This window comes from Ceratotherium simum, chromosome 29 (genome assembly GCF_057802395.1).
Source record: "Ceratotherium simum simum isolate JZ-2026a chromosome 29, ASM5780239v1, whole genome shotgun sequence".
NCBI lineage: Eukaryota > Metazoa > Chordata > Mammalia > Perissodactyla > Rhinocerotidae > Ceratotherium > Ceratotherium simum.
The window spans coordinates 24,020,652-24,037,976 of record NC_141928.1 but is presented as its reverse complement, the minus strand read 5'-3'; the positions used below and the strand labels follow the sequence as shown (position 1 = coordinate 24,037,976).

Genomic DNA, 17,325 nt, shown 5'->3' with positions numbered 1-17,325 from the left:
TAAATGAAATTACAAATCTAAATGTATAAAGTGACGTCTCATGACACAGGACCCCTAAGGAAATATAGGATATAGAAAATTCATATGTATTTGGAAAACTCAAGTATATTTTCATTCAGTGAATTGTAGTTAAAGAAGCTTCTGATTCTAGCTGATGATAGATATTACGAAATTTGCCAATAGTAGTAGCTTCTAGTTTGCCACCTTAATAATAAAAGCTATGTTGGGTAGCATGTTATTTTTTATAAACCATCTCTTTACATGTACGTATACATTATTTGATCTCTACAATTTTTTTATAAGAACTTAGAAGAATAAATTAAAAGAAAGAAATTATAGAAGAAAATTGAAAACCATAAAATTTTTAATAACTGTGCCCAAATTGTACCACCTTTTAAGAGTAGATTTGGACTTTGATCAAATCTTCTGATTCCAAATTCAGGCTCTTCCTACTATATCATACTGTCAAGTTTAGTCTTTAATGCAATCATGCTCTCTCTCTTTCTTCTCAAACTATACGAAGGATTCAACTCTATACATATCATAATATACCTCTTTGCCAACACTAAAAATTTTATACACAATTTATGTATCTACATAAAAACAGCAGTAAAATAACCGAATTACTTTTCATGCTCAAGCTATAGCATATCTTAAGTGATACTAGCAATTATATAATGGAGCCTTAAGTTTTTTAATTTAAAAAGGGAATAGACTGTTATACATACAACAAAGACAGTTCTCAGGAGTTTTTATACAGTTGGAAGAATTCAGTACCCTCTAGTAAGATGAGAGATTTAGAATATATTTTGGATAAAATGTATTTTTAATTATTACTTACAGTAAATTTGTAAAAACTGGGTGAATTTCCTGATCTAATATTGCAACTATTCCATCTCTACTTTGAATTATGGTTTCACATAAATTAGATGAAATTGAAAATCTTTAGCATATTTTGGAAAATAAAATATAACCATCACTTAATAATCTACTAATTTAATGTTACACCAGATTGCTGTGTCATCAGATTTGTATACAGATACTAATATTATTATAGGAATATGTTGTGAGCACATTATGATCAAATCTCTGAGGCTCTTTTGAGGCCCAGCACACTTAAACTCCAAAAATCCAATCTACAAAAAGGGGGTTAATATAAAAGAGAACCAATATGACCTCAATAAATAAATAAAAAAGAAAAAAATGAAAAATATTTTTATAATGTGACAAAGCTTAGAATTATAATATTAGAATTACTAATATTAGAAATAATAGTAAGAAATGTTTTATAACAATGGAAATAAATGTTTCACCTTGGTTCTGTGCTTGAAGTGCTGGACAGTTTTCTAAACAGCTGACAAGTGTAAAGACTTCACTGTAGTCCTTATGGGTATAGAAGTTGGCTTCCTCTACTTCAATTTGCGAGTTTGGGTTTGAACTTGGAACAATTTCCTCAAATTCACAATTAGTCTGGGTCACCATTCCTGTAATTGTTTTTCTATGACATGATAAAATTAGTGATTTTATGTATGTCTTATTTTTAAAAATCTTTATTAACAAACAGTATATGTTCATTGTAGAAAAATTACCAAATTCCAAGACACAGAGAAAAATTACCCCACCATAGCCCTACCATTCAAGAGATGAATTCAAAGATTTTGCATTTTCTCAATTATTTTTGAATATTTTTAAATAAAAGTAGAATTATGTACATAGTATTCTGTAACCTGTTCTTTTCTGCTAAACAATGAAGCATGAGCACATTTATATGTCAATCAATGTACGTTCACTTCATTTTTGAATCGGTGAACAGGATTCCATTTTATTGGTAAATTATAATTTATTCAACCAGTTCCCTATTGTTGGAAATTTAAATTCGTTGAAATTGTTTGCTGTTATAAGCAACAATACAACGAATATCTTTGTGCACTTGTTTAATTGTTTTCTCAAAATACGTTTCCTAAAAATGGAAATGATGAGGTTAAAAGCGTACAGATTTTTAGACTTTGTCATGCATTGCCAAATTGCCCTTGTGCTGGATACTCAACGTCTGCTTTTCTATATTATTATCCAACCTTTTATATTCTGTTCTGCAACCTGAGAGGCTGATCTCTACGAACCACTAAGCTCCCTTGCCCTCTGGCTTCTGGTTGGGTTCAACCAATGGGAAGCACTGGTGGGAGATCAAAGGTGAGAGGAGAGACAGCTTAGGATATTATTCTTCCCCAATCCTTCCTCCTGGGCCATAGTTTGGAAGTGGCTTCATTCTCTACCAATGTTTACATCTCTTATCAGACAGCCCCTCTCCTATAGCTACAATTCTTACTGGGTTGGTTACTGCTCAGTCCCTTGCTCCTTCAAGCTTAGGGTTGGGACAACTTCCTGCTGTTGCTAGCCCTGGGGACTTTTTTTGGCTCCCTTGATCTTGCTCATACCTTCCCTATTTCCTAATTGATCCAGATATCTCTGCTGTTGTCTATACCACTGGGATATGGAATTACAAGAGATCTTCCTAATGAATTTTCCAACAGATAAAATATATGATTGGCAATTTAGCTACACATCCCAGTATACCTTTTTTTCTGATATTCTGAAATATTTTAGCCCTAATAATTCCCTATACAGACTGAAAGAACCAAAATCAATATAACTCCCCAATGTAAGTGGAAGAAAAAAATGAATACGCCATATCTTAAAATCACGTATACAAAAATCTCTAAAGTTTCTCCCTTACTCTTTAAGAAAATACAAGGTACAAAAAAAATATTTCAACACACCTAGGTCCATATTACTCATAAAAACATTGATTCCTATCTGGATCTTTATAGACTTCTAAACTTACTGCTTATATCTTTTACATCTTTTAGTACTGCTATCTTTTTCTTTTCTTTTTTTTTTTTAATAAATGTTACTGACAGAGTCAGCACTTTGTAATAATCCTTGGTACTATAGTTTTGAGAAAACCCAGTCAATTCTCTTTCTCTAGATATAAATGATCCACAAAGACTAGTATTTCCTGGATCTCCTCCTACCTCCCTGTCTAATATTACCTATTCTTTGTTCACTGGTGCCTCATCCTCTGCCTAATCTGTAGATACTGATGTTTCCCAGGTTTCTAAACTAGGTTGTCTTTTCTTTCTTTCCATATCATTCTTTTTGGGTAAGTTCATCCACTCCCAATCATTAATTCCTTAACTTAAGAGAAATATTTATTGAGTGACTACAATGTGCTAACACTATTCTAGGCACTAGGAATGCAGTGGTAAACAAAACAAAGTTCTTGCCCTCATAAAGCTTACCTGCTAATGGGATGATAGACAAATTAATAAATATATAACATAATGTCAGGTGGTTATGAATGTTATGAATGAGACAAAATATTAGGACATCAAGTAACAGCCAGAGGGTTGGTAAGAGGTATATTTTAGGGAGGGTAGTTAGTGAACGGCCCTCTAAGGAGCTGATAATTCTGCAGCTGCCCGAATAATGGTAGAGAGTAAGCCATACAAAGGCCTAAAGTGGGGGAACAAGGTTGGCATATTCTAAGAAAAGCAGAAAGGTCAGCATGACTGGAACAGAGTAACGTTAGATAGGTAGGCAGGGACCAGATCATGTTGGATCTTGTAAGACTTGGTAAGAACTTTGGATTTTATTCTGTGTGCAACAGGATACCATTGGTGGGTTATAACAGAGACATTTCATGATCTGATTTGTGTCTTTTTAAAAAAATCACAGGCAAACTCTTAGAAGAAAATACAGGAGTTAATCCTTGTGACTTTGGATTAGGTGAAGCATTCTTAGATACGACACCAAAAGCACAAATGACAAAAGAAAATATAGATAAATTAGACTTCATCAAAGTTAAAAAGTTTTGTGCTTCAAAGGATATCATCAAGAAAGTAAAAAGATAATTCAAAGGAGAAAATATTTGCAAATCACATATCTGATAAGGGACTTGTATCTAAAATAAATAAAGAGCTCTTAAAACTCAATAATAAAAAGACTCATAAACCAATTAAAAAATGGGCAAAGGATTTGAATAGACATTTCTCCAAAGGAGATATACTAAAAATATACAATAATTACATGAAAAGATGCTCAACATCATTAACCATTAGGGAAATGCAAATCAAAACTACAATGAGATACAATGAGCCACTCACTAGGATGGCTATAATCAAAAAGACAAAGGATAACAAGCATTGGCAAATATATGAAGAAATTGTAACCTTCATACACTGCTGGTGGGAATGTAAAATGGTACAGCTGCTTGGAAGACAGTCTGGGAATTCCTCAAACAGTTAAAAACAGTTAAACATACTCCTAGATAGAGAAATGAAATCATATGCCTACACAAAAACTTGTACACAAATGTTTATAGTGGTATTACTCAAAAGAGCCAAAAAGTGGAAACAACCCAAATGTCCATTAGCTGATGAATGGATAAATAAAATGTGGTATGTCCATATAAAGGAATATTATTTGGCCATAAAAAATGAAGTACACAGGGCCGGCCCGGTGGTGCAAGCAGTTAATTGTGCGTGCTCTGTTGCGGCGGCCCGGGGTTTGCCGGTTCGGATCCTGGGTGCGCACCGACGCACCACTTGTTAAGCCATGCTGTGGCAGCATCCCATATAAAGTAGAGGAAGATGGGTATGGATGTTAGCCCAGGGCCAGTCTTCCTCAGCAAAAAGAGGAGGATTGGCAGGTGTTAGCTCAGGGCTGATCTTCCTCACAAAAAAAAAAAAAAATGAAGTACTGATACATGCTATAACATAGATGAACCTGGAAAACATTATGCTGAGTGAAAGAAGCCAATCACAAAATATCATGCATTAAATGATTCCATTTATATGAAACGTCCAGAATAGGCAATTATAGAGAGGCAGAAAGTAAATCAGTGATTGTCTGTTGAGGGGAAGGGAGAAAAGAAAAGGAGTGACTGCTAATGGATACAGGATTTCTTTTTGTGTTGATGAAAATGCTCTAAAATTGAGTGTGATGATTGTACAACTCCATGAATATACTAAAAACTATTGGAATTGGATATTTTAAATGGGTGAATTATATGGAATATTAATTTATCTCAATAAAGCTGCTATTTTACAAAATATACACAAAACAATGTTTTATATATATAAACAAAACAAAAGAATATAGGGTTTGAAGTCAGACAGACCAAGGTTTGAGGGGTTGAATCCTAGCTCCAACTATCGATTAGCTGCATGACTGTGGGCAAGTTACTTAATCTCACTGAGTCTTAGTTTCTCATATACAATATTGGGATAGTAATACCCATTTGACATAGTTGTTATGAGGTGTACAGGAAATAAATATATGTGCACTGTCCTGCATTCAACTGCATTCATCTGAATACAGTAAGCCACAAGAGGAATAGGAAATACCATCATATGTTCTTCCTCTTGATCAATTTGGCCATGTGCTCTGTCTTAGAAGCCAGGAAGTTTATTGCATGGTTCTCCCTGATCTTTTTGCATTTTGCCCTTGTCTCCACAATCCAATAGCCTGAACCCCTCCTTTTGCCTATCCATCAAACTATCTTCATTTTTTTTTAAGTCCTATATTTACTCTAATATGTATTTATTTGTGAGGAATTTAACATGCCTTTTTATCAATGCTGGTGGTTTTTAAAATTAGAGTAATTATTATTTTTATTAATGCTCTGCTACAAGTTGCATAGCTTTGACTACAAAAGCTAATTTTGCTATATGCTCTTATTTTTAGTGTGCAATTTTGTAGAACATAAGGTTTTTCAGGAACACATGGCAGAAAATGCCCATATATGTTAAAACACAGGATACTAACAAATTAGTAAGAGTAAAAGAAGTGAGGCCTTAGAATCAATATTAGGAAACAACAAAAATAGGAATAAGCAACAAAGAGACGTGAGAAAGAGAGGAAAAACAAGATATAGGAAATCTAGGTAGTGCTAATGATCAGAATGTTTACTCTAAAATTCCATTAGGTAACAAAAATAAAGTAGCTCCTGAATTAATTAAGATTAAATTTTAACATGGGAAATCTCTGTACCTTCTGCTCAGTTTTGCTGTGAACTGAAAACCGCTCTAAAAAACAAAGTCTTTAAAAATTAAATTTTACTCCATGAGACAAAATGGAAATTAATAACAGCTTAAATAAGCACAAAAAATCTGGAGGTTAGAAGTTCCTGGTCAGTAAGGCAGTTCCACAATTTGTCAGGGACTGGGGCTTCTTTTGTTTCACTCTGCCACTCTTAGATTTAGTTCTTGTCAGTATAGTCCAACTTAGTTGCTGGAACCAGTCATGACATTTGTATTCCAGCATCAGGAAAGAGAAAAGTGAACAGGAAAAACCTTCCTTTTAAGGACATTCCCTAGAAATGCATAAGCCTCTTTTGCCTCTATCCCATTGAGAAGAACTTGGTCACATGGCTATGTTGGGCTTACAGGGAAGCTGAGAAATGTGTATTTTATTCTGGGTGGTGCCACCTTCTTTGCCATGGACTCTATCTTAGTACTGCAAAATGAACAGAAGGTCAGACATCATGAGATGTCCATTCCTTCAGGGTCTCTCATTTCTCTCATGTATGAATCTTTGGTTTGAGCTAAACTAGCCTGATGATTGCCTTCATTGCGTACTTATTGCGTATTCCTGCCTCTGTGCCTTCAGACCTGTCATTTCCTTTGCCTGAAATGTTTTCTCTCAAGTTAGTTTCTCCCTCAAGGCCCAGCTCAAGCTCAAGTCCTACTTCTTTGTGAAGCTAAGCTGATCTCTCCTGATTATAAACACACAGCCCTACCAATTCAACTCATCGAGTGAAAAGAGATCATCTTGTATCTTGTTACTCAAAGTAGCTCTTGGACTAGGAGCATATTAGAAATTCAGAAGCTCACACCCCAACACAGAGCAACTGAATCTTCAGGATCTCCTTTTTTTTTTTAATTTTTTTTCTCCCCAAAGACCCAGTACATAGTTGTATATCCTAGTTGTAGGTCCTTCTAGTTCTTCTCTGTGGGATGCCAACTCAGCATGGCTTGATGAGCAGTGTGTAGGTCCACACCCAGGATCTGAACCAGCGAACCCCAGGCAGCCGAAGCGGAGCAGGCGAACTTAACTGCTAGGCCACCAGGTCGGCTCCCAGAATCTCCATTTTTAATAAGATCCTCAGGTGATTCATATGTACATACATTAAAGTTTGAGAAGCACTGATCCATCATTATAGTGATAAAGAAAGCAAGGGTCAGAGAGAGAAAATGACTAGTCAAGTAGTTGGTACTTGACTCTTCAAATCAAAACTTGAAATCCAGATCTTTTAATTCGTAGTGCAGAGCTCTTTTCACTACACCTTTCTGCTTCCTCACTGCTCAGGAGTTTGGTCACGTGATAGATAATGTGTATTGGCCTTACACCTTGTGATAGACCTTAAGTTGGTCATTTTTTATTATCTTAATTCTTACGTGGTTAATTTTTTTTATGTTTATATATTATCTTTCTAACCTGCCTTTTAAATTCCAGGATGACAGAAACGGTATATTGGACTTCTCTATATTCAGAGTCTGGACACATTTAAATTGGTTATTTGTTTCTTTCAAGTGCAACTAAGGAAAACTTAAATTACTAAAACTTGGAAATGTGAATAATAATTCGATCCTTCCTGGGTCTGATTAGCACTCTTTGCGGGAAGTGAAGTAACAGAGTAAATTATTTACATTTGCACTGAAATCTCTAATTTACATCTACATTAACAATGTAGAATGCGTTAGATGGTCTTCCTCATATTATGCTCTGTTCCTATCTCTGTGATTGTACTTCCCACACTGTATTGTAATTATTTATTTATAAATCTCTATTCTCTAATTTCCTGAGTTCTTTAAGAGTAGAGACTGTGTCTTATTCACTTTTTTATCCTGTTTCTAGCACACAGGATGGTATCCAATAAATACTTGATGAATGACTAATAAATAATGTTTTGTGGGGCCAGCCCTGTGGCACAGTGGTTAAGTGCACGCGCTCTGCTTCAGCGGCCCAGGGTTCGCGGGTTCGGATCCTGGGCGCACACCGATACACCGCTTGTCAAGCCATGCTGTGGCAGCGTCCCATGTAAAGTGGAGGAAGATGGGCACAGATGTTAGCCCAGGGCCAATCTTCCTCAGCAAAAAAAAAAAAAGAGAGGAGGATTGGCATCAGATGTTAGCTCAGGGCTGGTCTTCCTAACAAAAAATAAAAATAGAATAAATAAATAATGTTTTGACAAAATATGTCAGAAAATAGCCTTAAATCTGCATTTATACTGCAGGAAAAAAAGACTGATTTTAATATAAAAGACTTTCTACAGACACTTTTTACAGAAAGCTTACTTATTGATGAAAAGCATAATAACATATCTGCTTTATTTCTGTGTCTTTTGCAATACAAATGCATAGAGAACAGTTAATATGTAATAAATGAGGGAAGGATAAAATGAGGATGTAAATCACTTCTATTAACTTCTCCTTTGTGGTTCAGATTAGGGCTTTTTCTTCAGAAAAAGAAGAAAATCTGTGAGGATGCAAAGGAAGGGATCTTCTCTCTTTAGGTGTCTGGAAGAACTTACTGTTTATCTTCCAAATGTAAAGGGGAAATTTGAGGTTAAGGACACATACTTCTCAAGGAAATCCTCCATAAAGAGACTTGCTTTCCATTGATCCACGACTGAGATATCTGTCATTCCCCCAAACGGAGCAGCTGAGACTAGAAAGGAGAATGGTAAACATAAGCTTCTAGAATTTTCTTTCACACTTAATTCAAGGAAACCAAACATTCACCTTTTACTTTATGGTGTTATCTTTATTTGTTCACAAATGTAATTTGTTTCAAAGTAATACCAGATTCCAAATCACTAATTAATCACTCTCCTTATTACAAACCCCTTACAAAAAACCCTCAACTACAGTCAGAACAACATCACTTGAACATACCATCCTCATTTTTACAGCCTCTCTTTTGCTTATGCAGCACTACCACCCCAGATAGCCTGTTCAACAGCTCATGTTATTCCTCATAAAGTCTTTATTAATCATTCTAGCTACTCTGATATCTCCCTTAACGGGCCATAATATTGTCAGTAGCACTCACTCTGGTACTTAATGATACACAGTCATATTTAAAAATTTTTATGTATCTATAGCTTGTCTCCCAAATTAAGACCCTTGGTTCCTTAAGGAGAGAGACCATGTCACATATTAGTGTCAGAAGAAGCAACTGAGTGAAGCAAGAGTCAAAGGACCTCTATTCTACCACCAGTGTTACTTCTTACTCATTTTGTTACCTTGAACAAACCACTTAACATCTGAGTCTGTGCCTCATTAAAAAAATATGAAAGTTTAGTCATTAATAGTACAGGTTCTGGAATCACCCTGCCTGGATTTTATTTTATTTTATTTTTGTGAGGAAGACTAGCCCTGAGCTAATATCCGATGCCAATCCTCCTCTTTTTTTTTTTTGCTGAGGAAGATCAGCCCTGAGCTAACACCTGTGCCCATCTTCCTCTACTTTATGTGGGACGCTGCCACAGTATGGCTTGACAAGAGGTGCGTCAGTGCGTGCCCGGGATCTGAACCTGCAAACCCCGGGCAGCTGAAGCAGAGCACGCGCACCTAACCACTTGCGCCACCAGGCTGGCCCCCTGCCTGGATTTTAATATTTGTACTGCTGCTTATTAACTGTGTGACCTTGGGTAAATCTCTTAACCTCTTTCCTCATCTACAAATTAGGAATAATAATAGCCTTTTCATAGTGTTGTTATAAAAACACTTGTGTTACATGTGATGAGACATGTAAATTGCTTAGAACAGTGCCTGACATACTGTACATACCCAATAAATTTTGGCTGTCATTGTTATTATTATAAAAAAGAAGAAAAAGAAAGGAAATAGGAAGAAATGATAAACTCAATTTTTTCCCTTCTGCGCTTTTGGAGAAGTAGTTTAATGAAAGCTATTCTTTATTTTATTTTCAACCTGATTGAGATCTTCAATCCATTGATCCTTCCATTTTTACAATATTCATCATCCTCCCTTATGTCTTCACTTCCTTACAGAGTTTAGTTTCCATGGCCAGTCCCATAACCAAGCCCTTACAAAGACTCTTGATTTCCTGGCCTCTCTCTCCCTTTTACTAACTTAGGAAAACCACTACTTTCCACTTTGTGTGTGTATACCAGAACAGCTGAAAATTATGAGAAAAAAAGTCACCCAGCCATGCTGAATGAACTCATTTCAAATTATGACCATAGATTTCAATGGGCATCCAATATTGACAGATGATAATAGAACACCTTCCTAATAAAATTGGCCTTCTCACTCTTCAAGACAACTATTCGACACATTCCTCCCTCAAGTTTTCATCCCCCTACCCACTTTCAGTCTGTGGCCCTGCCTTCACATAGAAAATTGATATAAACAGAGAAGAACTACCTCATCTTCCACCACCAGTTCTACCAACCCACTGGCATAAGTACCTATAAACCCTGCCTTCCTATCTGTAACAATGGAGGAACTATTCTGGCTCTCATCTAATACCAACTCCTCCAATGGTGTTCTTGACACTATCCTCTTTTACTAAATTATCCTTTCGTTCCTACATCATCATTTTCTCTCTTTTTACCAAGATCATTTCCATTGGCAAACAAATATTTTACAACCTTTTTCCTTATCACACATATTAAAAAAAAAATCACACATCTAAAAAAAAGAAAACAAAAACAACTCTCTTTACCCACTTCTCCTTTCAGCTAGTGCTCCTTTTTTTATTTTCCTTCATAGCCAAATTCTTCAAAAGAGTTGTCTATATTCACTATCTCACATCCCCACTTCCCATTCTCTCCTCAAAGTACTCCAATCAGGCTTTCATACCAAATATTACGGTGAAACCACTCTTACCAAGGTCATCAATGACCTACATTTAGTCAAGCTAATGGTCAACTCACTATCCTCATCTTAGCTGACCCTTTAACAGGGACCAATGCTTTTGACTACTTCCTCCTTCTTGAAACACTTTCTTCTTTAGAATTCTACACCACCACGCCCATCTAGTTTTCCTTTCTCACTTTTCTTCTTAGCTGGTTCCTCCTTCTATATCAGCCTTTTAACTGTTGGAGTGTTCCAGGGCTCTGTCCTAGGCTCTCTGCTCTATCTATACTCATGCTATCTGTATAGGACTTTATCCAGTTCCATGCATTTATGTGCAATCTACATATCGATGACTCCAATTTGAAACTCCGGCTGTGCTCAAGATTAATACAGCAGTCCTTCCTTATCTTCGGTTTCACTTTCAGCGGTTTTAGTCATCTATGGTCAACCATGGTCCAAAAATATTAAATGAAAAATTCCAGAAATGAACAATTCCTAAGTTTTACATTGCCTGCCATTCTGAGTAGCATGATGAAGTCTCAAGCCATCCCACTCTATCCTGCCCAGGACAGGAATCATCCCTTTGTCCAGTGCATCCGACTGTATTTACCTGCCCCTTAGTCACTTAGTAGCTGTCTGGGTTACCAGATCTACTGTTGTGGTATCACAGTCCTCGCGTTCAAGTAATCCTTATTTTACTTAATAATGGCCCCAAAGTGCAAGAGTAGTGATGCTGGCAATTCAGATATGCCAAAGAGAAGCTGTCAAGTGCTTCCTTTAAGTAAAAAGGTGAAAGCCTTATATCTTTCAGAAACTGTCTACTTCTCAGATCTCCCCTTTTTCATTAACCAGTCACAATAGCCTAATTTTCTGGTCCTTACACACATGAAGTGTATTCCTGAGTCAGGAAATTTGCATTTGCTTGAAAGGCTTCTCCTCTATTTCTTTTTATGGTTGCTGCCTTCTCATTACTCAGACCTCAACTCATATGTCCACCTCTTCACTGCACTCCCTATTCTTGAAATTTCATATCACATTACATTACTGTGTCTTCTCTGTACATTTATCAATACAGGATATTAATCTATATACTTAATGTTTTTATTGCTGCATCCTCCTTACCAGTCTGAAAACCCACTGAGGGCAGGGACTATTTCTATGTCTTTTTTTTTTTTTTTTTAATTTGTTCCCGCAAAGCCCCGGTAGATAGTTGTATGTCATAGCTGCACATCCTTCTAGTTGCTGAACGTGGGACGCGGCCTCAGCATGGCCAGAGAAGCAGTGTATCCGTGCGTGCCTGGGATCCGAACCCGGGCCGCCAGCAGCGGAGCGCGCACACTCATCCGCTAAGCCATGGGGCCAGCCCATCTATGTCTTATTAGTAACTGTCATTAGCACCTGTAACAGTGCCTGGTACATAACACACGTTAAATATATGTTGTTAACTGACTTGACTCCCTCCATGGAGACTACCTCTTTCTTAAGTTCATGACACGATAAAAGCAAAAGATGATATTTTGTACATATACATTTAAAAAGAGTTTTATATTCAGTGTATCATTACAACTTAAAGTAGCCCTCCTACAGTGGAGCAAGATCCTATTATAATACAACAAATATTTACAATATTAGAATATTTTAAGACTTCACCATCTACATATCTTTTATTTGTTCTATTCATATTTACTGTAAGCTTTCCAATTTCTTATTTTGTCACTAAATTCTGTCATAAAAATATTAATTTGTAAACTTCTTTGAATTCTGATATGAATAAATGCAATGCATTTTTATTTAACGAGAAAAGCACTGCATTTTCTTAATAATTTACTGTGCTAAACTCTGAAATAATTTTTAAAATAGATTTTTTAGAAATAAAAATAAAACATACCTCTTGTCCATGGCCTCCTAAAATTATCATCAATAACTCCTGCATGGTAATTTCCATCTTGATATAAACATGACGGGATTCGAAGCAATAAAGCATCTCTACAAAACTTCTTTCTAATTACATTCTATGTAAGAAAGTAAGATTATAAAATCTTTTAATATATTTATCAGATTTAACATTTATCTATCAATATTTAGAATATTAAAATTCTCTATTCTTTTAAATTTATATTATTTTTATTTAAAGGTAATACATGCACATTACAAAATACCAAATAACACAGAATGACATAAGTGAGAAAGTCAAGGTCCCTAGTAATGTCAGTAATAATTTGGTGTATTTTCCTTCAGACATTTTTTTCTAGGTAAAGCTAAAATGTGTGCGTGTGTGACAAAAAATGACATCACATTTATACACCATTTGGCAATGTGCTTTTTTTCATATAACAGTATAATATGGCTATCTTAACTTTTGTTTTCTATGTCTTTGCATTATTTCACTTATGGTAACCAGCAAATATGTTTCTAATTAAAAAAAAAATCTAATAAATAAAATTGTTTCTTTGAAAAGATGTTAAGTCAGTTAAGGAAACATAAATGAAAGTTCTTTATAATTTGGATCTGCCTTTATTTTCAGTTTTATCTCCTGTACTCTCTAATACTAACTGTTCTCTTTAAATAGACTAGTCTCCTCACTACCCCCTTAACATTTAGCCATCACTTCCTCATCAACACTGTAATCTACAATGTGTCTTTGAAAAATGCCCTGTTACTCTTCTCTAGCTATCAAAATCCTATTCACCTCTCAAGGCCCATCTTAAGCAGTATCTCCTCTATGAAGCTTCTCCCCAATGACTCTCAACTTTCCACAGAATTCATTATTCTATGTATTTGGACAAATGATAGTTTCTTGCATTATTTCCCAAGTTTTATGTTTGCTGAAGGTGTTTTAACATATTAAATAAGAGATCCTCATTATCCAAGAATAAACGGTACAGAGAAAAGAACAGCTAAAGTAATTTATATAAAATGAGGACGAAAGGTTAATAATAAAAAGGAAAAAAAGCTTGATTGGTACTTTATCTAAACAAATGAAATAAAGTTATAAAAATTAAAATTTATATCTAACAAAATTTAATTTACAATTGCTCTTTGTCATAATTTCCACAAACTGTATTATATGATAATATGCATGATATTGGTCATGTCACCTTTAATCAGAAAGAAGATATTTTTAGAAATATTTGAGGATTTGATAAAATTTTCCCAAGACATCTCTAACTCCTTTGATATTCAAACCTTTCTCTTCCTCTTGTCTGTTAACTGATCTAATTTTGCAAGATCTTCATTTGATAATAGCTTTATCTGCTGAGTGGTTCTTCAACACGGTTTTCATAAACTTGACAAAATCCTGCATCTTTTACAAGATTTGCCATTGATTAGTATCATATTTGTACTGTATCATGGGGTGAGGTACACCAGCAAGAAACTAAGATACCATGGGCAAGGATAAAAGTTCGAGGATGTTTGAGTGTAGACTAATTTTGCAAATGGCCAATATATTCATAAATATATTGATGTAACAATGACTTCTGATTCTCTTCTATGTATGTTATAATGACACATTTGCTTCCCTCAGTTATGAGGGAATAATAAAACCTGAAGATGCCTATGTGTCTTTCTTATTTCCTGTAAAATGTAACACAGTTTTAGTTACAATGGAGTAATTTTTTTTCCTGGTAGATGGGGTCAAGGTTATAAAGAAAATCAAAATTCACCTTGTCAGTTAAGATCATAAGAACAATGAACTGTTGTATGACAACTACTCTGACTAATTTCTTAACAATGTGCTGGCTTGAATCTCAGCTTTGTACAAGTTATTTAACTTCTCTAGACATCAGTTTCCTAACCTGTAAAATTGTAAAACCTGTGTAATAATACTATCTACCTCATGGGGTAGTTATGATGACCAAATGACAATCCATCAAAAGAGCAAATGATCAAATGATATAATCCATCAAAAGAACAAATTATCTGGCCCGTGGTAAGTGGCCAATACATGCTGTTACTGTTATTTTATCACAAGGATTCTGGAATTGATTTTTCCCCACTCCTTTCAAGAAAGATCACTCAAGATTGTTCATTAGGGCCGGCCCCGTGGCTTAGCGGTTAAGTGCACACGCTCCGCTGCTGGTGGCCCGGGTTCGGATCCCGGGCATGCACAGTCGTACCACTTCTCTGGCGATGCTGAGGCCGCATCCCACATACAGCAACTAGAAGGATGTGCGACTATGACATACAACTATCTACTGGGACTTTAGGGGAATAAATAAATAAATAAAATTATAAACGTCAAAAAAAAAATATTGTTCATTAAAAAAGCCCAAACTTGCCAAGAGTTTCCATTTTTTCTGCTGACAGTTTCAAATTCATGTTATATTGTCAATAATTTCTTTCCAAAAGTGGCATTTTTAAGGTATATTAAAAATAGGAAGTAATTTTAAATGAATCTCAAAGTAATTAGACTAATGATTAGTCTAAAGACTACTGCAAAATTATCATAATCATATAGTGAATGCAGATGACACTTTTTATATCATAATTCTCAGTAAATAGGCAGTGATCCAGTAACACTCTACCTCATATAAATAGTCTATTGCACAATATTTGAATGTTGAAAACATATCTTCTTTCTTTGAAAGCAGTACAAATTTCAACATCTGGAAATATAAAAAATTAAAAGTGTTGGTAAAATAGCAAAGCCAGGAGCAGAAAACCACTCTTAATCACCAAACTTTGGCTCATCCATTTAAAGAAAGGCTCTAAATGATAAAAAATTAACTACAAAAATAACACTTATTACTATGATTTAAATCTAATATAAAAAATAATATAGGTGATATAAAATTGTTCATAAATTTTTCATATTGTTTAATCCATACAACTTCTAGTTGGTGGATTAAATATATTTAATGTGATCATTTTGCTGCAAAAGAGGCTGGAGTTCACCAACCTGGTAGAGTGCTTGTCTCAGGATAACCATATTTCTTAAGTGGTCTTGAAATCGAATAACCAAGGGCAAAACTGTGCTGAAGCACTGCAGCAGGATTTGGGAAATTCCACTCTCGCACTTAGAAAATAAAAAGTCTGAGGCAACTATGGCATATTAGTCCTAGGTCATTATTGGTAAATCAACAAATTCATCTAATGAAGCAATAAGTAAAACTGAGAACGCTGAATGAGTCCAAGGTGGTTCTCATTGATGTGAGAACCACAGGAATTACAGCTTAGAAAAATTACTGGAGGACAGAGTCCAGTTTATCAGATAGTTCTTAGCATTTTTAATCAGTCATTTAAAATGTCTTTTAATCAGTCATTTAAAATAATTAAAAAATAAAAATTGTATATATTTAAGGTGTACATATGTACAATGGCATATTATTCTCAGATTAAGACCACACACAGGTGAGCGTGAATCTTCGGGCCGGCTTCCCATCTCCTCCCACCAGCCTAAGGCCTCAGATTCCTCCCCTTCCTCACTCCCTGGCATAGAACCACACTTTAACCGCGTAAAATCGCAGAGGAGGCGAAGTTCATCTATTTTCTCACATTGCTTCAGCTATACCACTTCTCGTTAGTGGACTGAAGTCCCACTGGCCTTTCCGTGTCCTTCTTGCCCTCTATTCTCGCCTAATCAGGTTAGGTGAGCGCTGGTTCTGGGGTCTTGTCCCCACAGGGCCACATCAGCTGCGCCTCACAAATCTCTTTTCCAGAGATTTCAGAGTCCCCACTCTAGCCTCAGCCCGATCCTTTCTTCCCCTCAGTCCAAAAACACATTCCCTCCCACCACTCTCCAGCCTCTCAGGGTAAAGTCAAAGGTAAAATCGCCTCCTACCGGTCTTCGCTGGGGAAAGTTCCCGCCCACTGGACATGTGACCTCTGACCCTGGGCTCAGGGCTTCCATTGGTCAGTCGGGCCAGGCCCCTCCCCTTGCCCCGCCCCTCGATCTCCTGGCACTTCCGCCCGCGGTTGCGCGCAGCCTGGGGTGCCCAGACTTCTGAGGGCCAGAGGGCGGGACTGTCAGCGCCGAGGTCCTCGCGGGTGAGCACAACCTTCGCCGTGCAGGGTGGAGGGTGACGGTGGAGAAGGTGACGGGAAGCCGCCAGGACGTGGTGTGAAAGGTCGGGAAGCCCAGGCAAAGGAGTGTGGGTTTCTTTGGTGGTGGCAGCTCCAGTGTTATTAGCTAATCCTGGCCAAGCGCGACAGGGCCAGAGGGAGGACAGAGGCAGAAGCGTTCCAGAGGTAAAATTGAGAAGATTTAGCAACCGAACAGCTTCAGGGAAAGAGGAAAGCAAAAGGGAGGGCGCAAACATGACTCAGGTGTCTGGCTGGGTGTTGGCCATGCCTTGATGGCGAAAGAACATTTGAGGCAGGGCCAGAAAATAAATTAGAATTGGGATGTGTGGATTGTCTACCTTGATTGATAGCCACCTCCTCGCACGCTCATTTAGGAATCACTAGACCTACCTGATAAAGAAGAAGAATTGTC

At 36.4% G+C, this 17,325-nt stretch overlaps 1 protein-coding gene across 1 annotated transcript in view; it reads right to left on the bottom strand.

The window, feature by feature from the left end:
- The window catches only part of SHOC1 (shortage in chiasmata 1), a 77,794-nt gene extending 62,298 nt beyond the window's left edge, over positions 1 to 15,496 (bottom strand). Inside the window, exons 1-4 of the mRNA XM_004423329.3 lie at positions 15,416 to 15,496; positions 12,778 to 12,901; positions 8,643 to 8,730; positions 1,314 to 1,498 (exon numbers count right to left, since the gene is read on the bottom strand). Of these exons, the coding sequence (XP_004423386.2) occupies positions 1,314 to 1,498; positions 8,643 to 8,730; positions 12,778 to 12,901; positions 15,416 to 15,496 (478 nt within the window). The remainder of the gene's footprint in view (positions 1 to 1,313; positions 1,499 to 8,642; positions 8,731 to 12,777; positions 12,902 to 15,415) is intronic.
- Between the last annotated feature and the right edge of the window lie 1,829 nt (positions 15,497 to 17,325).